Source organism: Seriola dumerili, unplaced genomic scaffold, assembly GCF_002260705.1.
Source record: "Seriola dumerili isolate Sdu_G_001 unplaced genomic scaffold, Sdu_1.0 BDQW01000138.1, whole genome shotgun sequence".
In the NCBI taxonomy this organism is placed as follows: domain Eukaryota; kingdom Metazoa; phylum Chordata; class Actinopteri; order Carangiformes; family Carangidae; genus Seriola; species Seriola dumerili.
This window is the reverse complement of record NW_019174393.1, coordinates 19,012,224-19,024,750: the sequence shown is the minus strand read 5'-3', so window position 1 is coordinate 19,024,750 and position 12,527 is coordinate 19,012,224. Positions and strand designations below refer to the sequence as shown.

The 12,527-nt window shown below is 40.0% G+C and overlaps 1 protein-coding gene across 1 annotated transcript in view; it reads right to left on the bottom strand.

Moving 5' to 3' along the window:
* Nucleotides 1–6,594: 6,594 nt before the first annotated feature.
* The window catches only part of braf (B-Raf proto-oncogene, serine/threonine kinase), a 42,411-nt gene continuing 36,478 nt past the window's right edge, over nt 6,595–12,527 (bottom strand). The window contains exons 14-19 of the mRNA XM_022749192.1: nt 12,434–12,480; nt 11,309–11,427; nt 10,894–11,025; nt 10,008–10,142; nt 8,587–8,740; nt 6,595–6,827 (exon numbers count right to left, since the gene is read on the bottom strand). Of these exons, the coding sequence (XP_022604913.1) occupies nt 6,805–6,827; nt 8,587–8,740; nt 10,008–10,142; nt 10,894–11,025; nt 11,309–11,427; nt 12,434–12,480 (610 nt within the window). The 3' untranslated portion in view covers nt 6,595–6,804. The remainder of the gene's footprint in view (nt 6,828–8,586; nt 8,741–10,007; nt 10,143–10,893; nt 11,026–11,308; nt 11,428–12,433; nt 12,481–12,527) is intronic.

The window sequence follows — 12,527 nt, the reverse complement described above, 5'->3', positions numbered from 1 at the left end:
CTGCAGTTCCTCTGATGACCACTAGAGTCTGGCTCCAACAGTGAGTCAGTCCCCATAGACTCCCATGTTAAAATGTCCAACTTTACAGCAGAAATAAACATGTTTACAGCCTGGTACAAAAACAGTTTTGGTCTCTAGAGCTAATTTCCTCCTTCATGACACCTGTTTATATAACTCACCTGTTTACATTTTATTAAGTGGCCTCTTTGAGTGACAGGTGGGTGAGCATATGCCTGTCACAAACCAGCATGCACAGAAGTCTCAGCTCCGAACACGTCCCTCCTCTTTGCCCATTTTTGGATTAGCTTGAAGTTAAGGGCGGAGTCAGACACTGGCAAAATGGCGACGGTGGAGCAGCTCACTCTGAGCTTCAAAACCGCTCTTCAGAAACCTGTGGGTGACGTCACAGAGACTACATCCATTTTTATTTAGTGTATGCTTCCAGCGCATCCTCGGATGTATCCTTAATTATTTATAGAAATGTCAAAAGTGCCTACAACAGGAAACCATGTACATATGTCTAAATATAATTTATTATGATCTCTTGCTCAGTCCCTGATTTCTATTTATTTATTTATTGTATATATTGCTCAACTTTTTCCATGTTTTTTTTCTTTCATGTTATCTTATTTCAACATTTCTATTCTGTTTGTTTTGTGTTTGTAGTTAAAGTAGGATTTATCATCCTTGTGTTACAAATAAAGTAAGTCTTAAAAAAAATAAGCTCAGTTAAAGCGCAGACATTCTTTTCCTAAGTCCTTATGAATTCTCCTTCTCATCTTTCCTTGACCTCATGATGTTTTCTATCAAGGTTTTAAAGAGACGTGTTTAGCAAAGGAGGTTATTTTGACTTTTCAACCACAGCGTTTGTGACAGTTTAACTGTGTGTGCTGAACATCTCCTTACAGCAGCGGCTGTTTCTGAACACGTTACAACAGTAGATGCTGCCACCATGTGGACATAAATATAACACCAGATCACTCCCAAGACATGAAAATACAAATGACACATAAACCAAGCTACAGTTTTCATGCACTTCTTTAATATATCAGTTTTTCATATTCACAACAAATACATTAAGCTTTTTCTTCTTATGATACAGCCTTAAATATTTTTTACACTCACCATTTTTCTCAGAAGTCTGCCTATCAAAATGTCTTTTAATCTTTCCTCTTTATTTTGAACGTTTTATAATTTGTTACATTTGTAGTCTCCATGCCTCCTAGCAAACTGACAGTATTTCCTTTGTACAACTATTTACAGGTGAAACTAAATAAAAACAAAAACAAATTTCCATAAAGTTTTTTTTTTTTTCATGATAGTTCTCAGTTGAAAGGAATTGTTGGGTTTAAGGTGCAGGCAAGGAGGAGGGGGAGGGGGGGGTGTTTCAGAAGAAAAAGAGGGGGGGAATGAAAATAGAGCAATGCTGAACGGAAAGTTGTGCGTTAAGTGGAAGAGCAGGGAGTGTGTGGTGAGATCAGAGCTCAGCGTAGGCTCTATGAAGGTTTAGCAGAACACACACCAGTGATAATATCCTCAGAGAAAATAAATACAGCACTCTTAAAGCTGTTTACTTCCTCAGGTTCCGTCATGTTAACAATGAGCAATCTGAAAATGTCAAACAGCAGATCCCTGTGCAGCAGATACTGATGTGGAAGAGGACTGAGGGGCATGTGATACTTCTAGTGTCATACTTGACCTGGGAAATAGTTGTCTACTAAACCTTAACTCAAGGTCCACTTACTACTCGTTCTGGACCTTTATCACATGGTCCTCATCAGCAGATGTGTTTATATTCAAACCTCTCATGATCTAAGACGTCAAATCTTACGTGACACTGACAATAAATTCTTCACAAGTCAAAAAGCTCTGGAAAAAAGCAAGTAAATAAACCTTGAGTTGAGATTGTTTCGTCATTGTGTAAGCTCAATGTGCTGAAGAAGACCACGATATGGTCAAAAAAAAAAACAAACAAACAAAAAAACCCCCCAAAAAATATCCAAAAATCAAGACACATCAAAAACAATCTGACTGAACACATACAACTGATGAGAAGTGAGAAACAGTTTTGATGAATTTGGGGTGAAATAGAGTTTAAATCTCAGAATAAAAACAAAAGAAAAAAAAACTAAGAATCTAATTTATTTTTGAGAGTAACGTTAGATTGAGTGATTAGTGGCCAACTGCAGCCTTCCTGTGTGAAATATCAGTTCTCTGCAGATTCCTGAACAAGACATGAAATAACAGAAGTCAGAATCCTGAGCTCCGGTGGTCCACTGAGTTCAGATGGAGTATCATTGAACCGTTACGCCCCTCGGCATGCTGACTTCATTCTGACAATAAAACCGCTTAGCTCCCAAACCCCATATGACCTCATCCTCCTCTTCCAGACACACCAGTGTTATTGGGCTTCAAAACTAGTAGAACTTCATGGCCAAGTTCTTTGTAGCTGTATCTCTAATGACTCAAAGTGTCCTTCACAACCAAAACAAGCTCAGATCGATGAGGTGGTCATCATCTCCTGAACAGGTGAATAACTTGTCAGGTGTTAAGACCGGAGGATATGTAATATTTAATAATAAAAGGCCTTCATCGTCTCTATACATGAGTCTAACTCTAACCTGCATCCCATGTGTGCAGATAATGGACAGACTACAGAAGAGTCGTACAAACCAAACTCTGTGGAGCACCTTTCTCACTTAAAATCACCACATACTGAGTTGGCTGGTTCCAAACCCAGACCCAACTAACACCAGTTCATGCTGAACACACACACACACACACACACACACACACACTGTGTAACCACAGAAACATGCTGCTTAGACCGACCCGCCTCGACTGCATGTAAACAAAGAACCATGTGAATCAGCAACATGGCCGACACTGGCCGAGACTGGACTTCGAGTGACCTCTATAGTTACTGTTCTTATTGTAACAAATGTATCAACCACAGCTCATGTTGCTCTGTAACAGTTGGATGTGTAAATGAGAAATTATTGGCCAATCATTGATCGCCATATCAACGTGTCCACGATGAAATAATCAGCTTTAAAGTTGCAGTAATGTTTTTGGCCACATCCGCAACAAAGATGAAAACTCAACACGCAACAGAAACTTGTTATGGCTGATGTGTTAATGAACATTTACACATCCTGCAAACACATGACAAATTAATGGGAAAAAAAAAACAGAAAAACAAGTGTCTTAGTGAGGCGTTGCCATGAGCTGCCAGAACAGCTTGAATGTGACCTCCGGTAACATCTCTCAACTCTACTGGAGGATGAACACCTTCCTCCAGATGTTCCCTCATGTGGCGTTTTGCCGTCTAATGCATCAGTCCAAAATCACCCGTAGGTGTTAAACTGGACTGAGATCTAGTGACAGCTCCTTAAACATTCAGTGATTCCTGATGCCCTCTGGGTGGAGATGTCGTCGTCCTGTTTCTCCACTCATTTATCCTTTAATTTGTCACCCGACTGTGGCAACGACAGCTTTCATTTAAAGTTTATTCCCCCTCCTTTCAGTTCTGTTTTGGTCTTCACCAACTCTCAAAAAATATCTGGCTCTTTAGCTGCTAAATGCTCCACTGTGTTCACCACTATTTGTCTGGACAGTGGGTTTTTTCAGTAGCTTTCTGTAACATGTTTCAATTTTTACCTTTCACCTTTTCCTTCCTTCTAAATAAGTCGAGCTGGAGTTTTCTCTCCAACCTGTCTGACCACCAGACTGCTGGTGTTTCTTTTATTTGAGATCTTTAAATCTGTGGTTGTCCAATTCAAAAATACTTGCACTATTTCTATTCTTGGATGGTTTGGTGTAATGTTTCTCCACAGCACAGCAGCAGCACGTTTGTTTTCTCCACTTTGAGAAAAGCGAAGGAAACAACCACCTTGTTCAGCAATGGCCAAGACAGAAAGAACATTTTATTAATGCCCCCTGCTGGAGTAACAAGACACGGCCTATTGTGCTTATCCATTGTGAGGAACATATCATTCCAGATAGGAATAAATAAGATTTCCTGTGTTGGAGTATTTTGTACTTAAAAAGTACTTTTGTAATTAAAAAGTGAAAGCCCTGCCCATCAACTCGGTAAGTACGATGCCAGGAATGTTGACCAGAACCACCAAAATAAAACTGTAAATTATCCGGCTTCACACAGAGTTGGCTTTGGCTACTCTTCAGCTGCTTTTGTCTGCCCTCTTAACCTGGATAATGTGGTTGCACCTACCTGACGTGCTTTTCCCACTTCCTACTAGTTCGTATTTTGAATATGCTTCTTGTAACATTTCATGAGCTGCTCAGTGACTAAAACATCCAAATTAAGGAGGTGTTGATCCAGGACCATGACAAACAGTAAGACTGCCCTGGGGTCAGGGCTAGCAGCCCCCCAGTCTTTGTGCTAAGATAGCCTAAACTCGCAGACCTTTCTGCTTCATAGACTTGCAGAGGTGTGACTGATGGGTGTATTTCCTAACATGTCTGACCGTTCCATAAAAAAAAATGGGGGGGGGGGGAGTGTTTACGTTTCCAATAGACAGATCTTGTGATGAAAAGACATACATGATGAATGTGAAGAAGCAGTTTGTTGGTGTTTGGGTGGATGCTTCAACTGTATGCTCAACAGCCAAAACATCCACGTATCAAGCCAGCAGTCTCATTTCTTTTCTCAGCAGGTTTGGTGCCGCCCCCAGCTCCTGGAGGCTTTATCACAAACTGAGCCTTCCCAGCAAAAAATATTCACACTTCAGCCCCTGCAGATGACTCATGCATTGGATGGATGTTGGGTCATCACCTCCGCATGTCACAATTCTTCAATTAAAAAATAAAAGTCAAGGCAAGTCGCTCATTTACTTCGATCCATCTCTACAAAGTGCAAGTACACGAGTCACAAAGACTAAAACAAGCGTCAAAAGAAAGACTGATAGCGTCAAATAAAGCGGTTCTGAAAATGAATCCATAAAACAAAACTAAAGAAAAAAAAAAAAAAAAAAGATTCACATAAATAAGTAAATATCTGCAGGCCTGCCTGTACAGAAAAAGGCAAACAATGACAATAACAAAATAAAAAGAACCTGTAACACCTACAAACCCCTAACACACGCTGGAATGAAAAAAAGTACAGGTGCATGTGTGTAGAAAAGGTAAAAGGTGTGATTGACCGAACATTTTCAAGACTAACGGAACTCACCAGAAGATCACTGGTCCTTTCAGCAGATTAACGCTGCAGCCCATTACTCAGCAGCTGCAACAAGTAAGGTCCCCATTTTAAGCTGAGTGCAATATTAAAGCCACATGTTCAACAAACCAAATAAAAAATAAAAACAAAAAAGGAAAAAAAACGACAGGACATGCACTTATTGTCACAAAAAAAAAAAAAAAAAAACTGAGGTTGGGTTTTGTGGAAAAGCGTCAGAAGCTTTGTTGCAAAGATGCCGTGTAACAACTTTGAAGCTTAGAGAAGCCACAAGTACTGTACACTCTCCTTATAGCTGAGCACAAAGCCTGGGCAGCAGCTCGGCTTAGACCAGGCTCTTTTAAAAACACCTCGTTTAAACTCCATCATCAAACAGATCTGAATCTTCCTCCCTCTGAAGAAGCTCTTGCGGTCGACGAACCGCGTCACGCTGCAGAGTTTTCAACCGGAAATCTGCAGTCACAACCGCTTTCCCTGCTTTCACATAAACACGAAATCCTTTGAAAAAAGGTAGAAATATCCAACACCATCTAAAGCTCACTAATCAACATCTGCTGGCTTAAACCAGGTCCTTTAAAAGGGAACAACAAATCCCTCTCATGTAGCTTCCGTCATCAAACAAATTAGCATTTTTCCTTACAAAGAACAGCTACTGTTGCTAGCCAAATCTATGGAAAGCACTGCTTCTCCTGCTTTCAAATGCAAAATCTTGCCATAGATCAAGATCTGTTGCTGTTTCTTCACTGGTGTCAAATTTATTGGAGGCAATCAAGAAGGCAAAATACAGTATTTTGCAGAATTTGGTCAGCAATAAGCCCAAAAAGACAAAAAAAAAACAAGCAGAGGCCTGTGCTGCATGACCAGGAGGGAAGCTTTAATCTAAAACAAGCTACCATCTCTTCAAAAGAAACAAGACAAAAAAAGCTCATCATTCCTAGCAACTTGCTAGCTAAAATCTGAAACATGAGAAACAAGATGAAAAAGTAAAAATAGATCTATCTTTCAAGTCGTCTTCCTTCGGGGGGGTGGGGGGTGGGGGGGGGTAACCCTTGCTGAGTGACCTCCAGTTTTTCCTGGGAACAGGCTAATGTCTGACCTTTCATCATCTCAAGCGTCAGATGGGAGGCTGCTTCTCCTTCTACGGGCCCCGTTCTGCCGTCACTCAAAGTGCAGTTCAGCGGCCCAGCTGATAAACCAGCCTCCCTCCTCGCCTGCATAGGAAACGGCGAGATGAGCGGCGGCACCCAGAGCCTCGACTTCTCCTGACGTTTCTCATCCGTCTCCCCTTCCTTTCCCTCCAGCAGGCAAGAAAACTGTTTTGGTATGGATATTTTTTTTTTCCTTTTTGTGTCACTCAAGTTGCTTTTTTTTTTTTTTTTTTTTTTTTTGTCTTCCCTAATTCAGTTTTGTCTGTTGCTGTGGCTGTTTGCCTGCTGGACAGCTTTTGGTTGCCTCCAGTGAGGCTGCCTTCTTCAGGTTGATAGAGGAAGAAAACAGCCCGTTCTTTGAAGCTAATTTTTCATTTTTTTCAGTAATGAATGAATCCACCGCAGGGACACGAGACTTTTGAGAAGTGACGAGGGATGGGCTGGCGGGATCTGCAGCACTTATTTGAATGCTGAAAACTCCCCTGAAAGATAAGACATGGAGAAAAATGAGTGTGTAAGCACTGATGCAGCAGCCATAGTAATGTCAGCCATCAGGTTTGGCATCTTTTCATCACATTTTACCTCAACCAATTCAACTGAAGCCGGTGGAAGTGGAAATGGATTTATTTGTTTCGTTATTCATGTATAATTATATTATTTCAGCCTGGCGTAACAAAAGATGAAGCATTACAAGCAGCGCCAATGGTAAGAAATGGTAAACACTTCCTGTCTCCTAAGTGGGCGTGGTCATGATTGTTTGTTCATGTCAAATCATAGTTATTGTAATGTGTGAAATTCATCAACTTTTATAAATGAGTCATAAATATTATAAATGAGCTATTATCTATAACTGGTAAAAGGATCCTGATAGTAACTCATTAATAAATGATGATGTGATATGTTTACACTTTACAATAAGGTTCCCTTTTGCAGCTGCTGACCGGATGTCAAGGTACACAATACTGCGCATGAATCTGAATCCTGAAACTTTTTGACCATTAAGATGCGGACACTGGTTAAGCACTTGTAACTTTACTTATATGTGATGAAGCAGCAGGTACAAACGCTGATGCTGAAGAAAACAAAGAAAGCTCAGTCACTAATGAGATATGAGGCTGAACAGTTCAGATACATGTGGGCTCACTATTTGGCAAGCAACAGGTCACTGTTGCCCTCTAAGGTGTTATAATAGTTTATAAATGATTTATAAAGCGTAAACAGCTAATTAATAAACTAGTTATAAACCATTCATACATCCTTTATAATGGTAGTGTTATTGTTAGTTGGTACCAATCTTTCTATTCAGATTTATTCTGGTTTAAGACACAAATGAACGAGAAGCTGGAACAAAAAGGTCTCTGAAATCTTCAGTGGGGTTATGTTGACCAAAAAAAAGGGTCAGGAAGTTTAATCTAATTTTAACACGGTCTGAGTTTAAAAAAAGACAGAATCCTTAGTCGTAGAAATTTAGCGTTTAAATTTAATAATTTTTAACCATTACATTTCCTTCTGTTTGTGTTACTACCAAGATTTTTCCATCTTGGCCCCCAGATAAGCATATAAACCACTGTGGGATGCTCCAACTGCATTGGATTACAACACAATTATCAGTTTTATTGAGAAAGTTTCAGAGATTTTCATTCCATTCATTTGAATAATTCCAACTTTACCATTTATTTTTGTCCAGTGCTATTTTACTGTCAGTGGAAGACTTCCTGCACAGATGTTTCACATTAAAAGTCTTCCAGCAGCTCAAAGGGCATAACCCCACCACTCTTTCTGGAGGGTTCTGTTTATTTGACAGAACCTGACTGGGACGCACTTGTTGGTCAGTGCCCAATTACGATTTTTAAAGTTAAAAACAATAAGTGCGTCCCAGCCAGGTTCATCACTGTGTTGTGAGTTTTTGAAGCTCATGTGTTGTCAGACTGATGAAGATGTTTTCTGAATTTGTTTGCATGCGTTTTCTTAGGTTGCAGCGCTTTGAGCTCTCAGGGCCACCGTAGATTCTAAACAACAGCACCACTAACTGTTTAACAGAGCTGGTATTTATTGCTGGATGACTAATGAAGTGTAAGACTAACTGATACATCAGTCTAACCTTGTTTCCATCAGTACTTTAGAGGACTGATACAACAGGAATCTTTAGTGTAAAGAAATACTTGTTAACTGATGCCACTGTTGGCGATACGAGTTTGTCACCAGTGCTGTTAAGACAGATGTTTGTGTGTATGGGCTCACCATAGCCACCGGCCTGGATGGGGGTCTTGGGTGAGGCGCAGGCGTACAAGCTGAAGTCCTCCGTCTGAAAGCCGGCCCGGTTTAACGAAGGCTCCGAGGCGCTGCGGTGGATTTTGGGTAACGAGCGAGCCAGCAGCTCAATGGACGCCAAGATCTGACAGAATACACAGATACAGCCGCAGACTCATCAGTCAGAATCAGTTCAAACAAAACCAAGAAAAATGTTGAGCTCTTTACTGAATCAAAGCCTGTTAAATTCCTCAGTGGAGCAGAGCAAAGCATAGGTGTGCTTGTGCGGAGGAATATGGTAGTTCAACGGTTGAGAAAATATAGTTCCAAAGGAAAGGGTAGTTTGATAAAAAATAAAAAAAAATAAAAAAAATAATTCAAAATATAGCGTATACTTAAACTGGTATTAGCTTTTTCCTGTGGGTATGTTAAGAGGCTAAATTACACTTACATATATGATTTTAAATAAATAAAAACCTGACATAATCAAACAATAGATGGCGATCAAATTTAACACACTAAGTGTAACACTAAACTAACCAAATAATATATATGCACACAAACATATAACATTACAATATCAATCAGGTTGACAACCTAAATAAGATAAAGGGTAAAATAAATAAATAAGAAACCACAACAAAGGCAAAATAATTCAGATTCGTCATTACATAATTAAAAATTCTACTGCAGGTAGTAACACACTGACTATAGATAACTACAGTACGTCAAAATAACGCAAACGATCACTTTAACAGTGATAAGGGAAGAAAAAGTGGTTGAAATTAATTAATAAATGATGATGACCTCAGTTAAAAAGAGAAAATCAAAGCAGCAGAGTGGTGAGTCTGACAGGACTCTGTTGCTGGACTGATGAAATTAGTGCTTAGAGAAACAGGATGACAATGCCTCTGTTCGTGGGGCACTGGGGTGAATGGTTTGACACCAAATGAGGGAATATCTTTTGCAAGAACGGTGTTTCAGTTTCAGAGACTTCAATCAATGCCAACACATTCCTAAGACACTTTATGTTGGTTTTTTCCTTTAGTTTCCTGTCTGTATATTATACTTAATTTATCAAGAGGTAAACATAGAGGAAAGGCAGCATGTCTTACTAGCATCTGATAAAATCTACAGTGGCTCGTATAAATGGGGTTAAAGAGGTGAATGTAAATATGTGGCTCTCTAGCCTAAATACACAGTATACTCAAACACAGTGAAAGTTAGAAATGAAGGCTTGTTTCTAATACAAAGCTATTTAAAATAAATAGCTAGTTCTCTCTGCTGTTGAGGTCGAGAAAGAGGATTTATAATATTCAATCAGCTGTGGTGCCCTCTTGTCTTTAATGTAGCCAATCATACGCATCTTTCGCCTTCCCAATGAAATAACAGCATCAACGTCTGTTTTTCACCTGAGGGAAGAGAGGTCGCTCCTCTCTCTTCTTCTTCAGGCAGTCGGCCATCAGTCTCTTCATGGCCTTCGGACAGTTGCTGCGCACCTTACTGAGGTCAGGAGACAGGTAACCTCGACCCACCATAAATATGATCTGTGGGTAGAGAAGATATGAGTCATTAGAATATTTAAACAGAGATTTTGTCACTTCTACTGGAGCCCAAATGTTAATGTTATGAAATGTGACTGGACTGTGCCACGATAGAAATTTTCCATGGTTTTCTTTGTCGATTAGTATTAAGTGAATTGATTGAATTGAATTGAATTGAATTAAAACATATTATATTATAATTAAGTGCCTTTGAATGATGCATGGATAAATATCATTTTGTTTCCTTATAATGAAAGAAGATTTTAAACTGTGTCTGACTGAGGCTCAAACATGTGGCTGAGTCTCTCTGAAGTTTCCTCCTCTAACCATCTTCATACTCTGCTCTTTCACCTGTCCACCTGGAGCAAGCAGCTGGTGGGCGGGGCATAAGGCCTGATACAGATTTGTCTACCAGGAAGTAAGAGCAGACGAGCTAGAGGAACTTTAATTAGTGACTTGGAAGGTATTTATTTGATATTTGGACAGAATCAGTTACCCTCTGCTTCCGGTCTTTGTGCTAAGCTAGGCTAACCATATCCTGACTCCAGCTCTTTCCTGAACACGCAGACATAATACTGATTTCCATCTGAGCGTCTCACTCTCTGTTGACCTTTTTCTTTGATTATCATAACTTAGGTTAGAAGATGCTTTATCACTGATGACAAAACATGATGGATCCATTTCAAAACACAAATTTATAAAAAAAAAACATCTTATTTGGTGGCAAGCAATGTGATTTACTGAGTCCTCTCACCTGGTCTCTGTTGTTGATGTTGGAGTAGGGCAGAGCTCCTGACATGAGCTCGTACAGCACGATGCCAAAGGCATAGACGTCTGACTGGAAGCTGTAGGGATTCTTGTCCTGCAGCCGGATCACCTCTGGAGCCTGAGACCAGCATAAGTCACACGGACTGTCACATGACCCAAAGAAAACTACACTACAACTTCTTCTAGCTGCTGGCTCCAGTGCAGTGAACACACACCCTTTTTATATAGGTTTAGGAGTGAAAAATATCTGTATCTCTGAATTGTCAAAAAAGTACGTTCGTTTCCAAATGTAGCCACTATTATTACTAAATATTATATTATTACTGCTTTAAGAATTTAACTATAAATTAACTATTATTACAATTGATAAACTGGTAAAATAAAAATTTAGGGTCACTGACCATCCACAGTATCGAGCCGGACAGCTGTTCAAACTGGTGGGAGCCACTCCAGCGGGACTTGACTGTAGCCAGGCCAAAGTCACCGATCTTCACCGTCAGATCCTCGTGGAGGAAAATATCTGGGAGGAGAGGAGGTCATGGAAACAGTACTGTGTTCTACGGATGGAGGTTATATTTTCAAGTCGGGGGGTGCTGGGGGGACAGGCAAATGTACATTCGGTCACACTCACACATATCCTTTGTTGGCAGGTGGGAGATAGGAAAATGTTAGCACCTATAATAGTAAAAATACTTACTCATAATACATAGTGTGTATAAAAAAGAAGAAAATCACTTGAGCATATGTATGTAAAACGACATCTGTGTAACAGTTGATGACTGAGCATATGTAACATATGGGTGTTTCATCTCTGGCAACAGCTGATCAGTGCTGGTGTCAGCTCTAACGTCTCAGGTGATGTCTAAACAATGTGCCCACCAATGGTATAGTTTGGGTAAGTTTGTTTGAGCTTGTTAAAACTAAATTACGTGATAAACAAGTGTCTCTCCTGAGATGAGTGAGGTTTTGAAAACATAATACTATGATAGTAAACCTCACGACCTGGTAAGGCTGAGGGAGAGAGCGGAGGAGACCGGGTAAAACAAAGAAATTAAAAATATAATCCTTCAATCCACAAACTAGACGACCTAGCAACGGTCCTAAGATGTCAGTAGACAGTTTTTCCTTTGTCTGTGGGTGATTTTTTTAATGCAGGGTGTCTGCTTGACTTGTATAATCTGAAGCGCCCGTGGGGGGCTCCTATTCTGTGCTAGACTGAACCGTGACCAGGACAGATCAGAGTTTGTTTGTGTACATGCCTTGTTGCAAATAAACTTGCACCGACTGAAATGCTCAGAATCCGTGTGTGCTAAATGAGTCCTCGTCTACGGTTGATTTTAATTCACCTGTTCAGAGGGTTTCTGTGGAACCTCAAGCAGTCGGAATGGGGACCTGATTTAGTTTCAGTTGTGAGAGGTGCAGCTTTAAAACCAGAAGTTTGCTGAGATCCAAGAAAAAAAACCAACACAAGAACAGAATGATCTTGGCCGAAAGACTGCTTTAGTAAAATGCTTCTAAAAGGATACTGTTGCTCTTCAGATCTCTATGGATGATTGATTTGGCATGCAGGTAACTGAGGAAGAAGAGAAAAGTTATTAGAGGACTACACACACACCATCT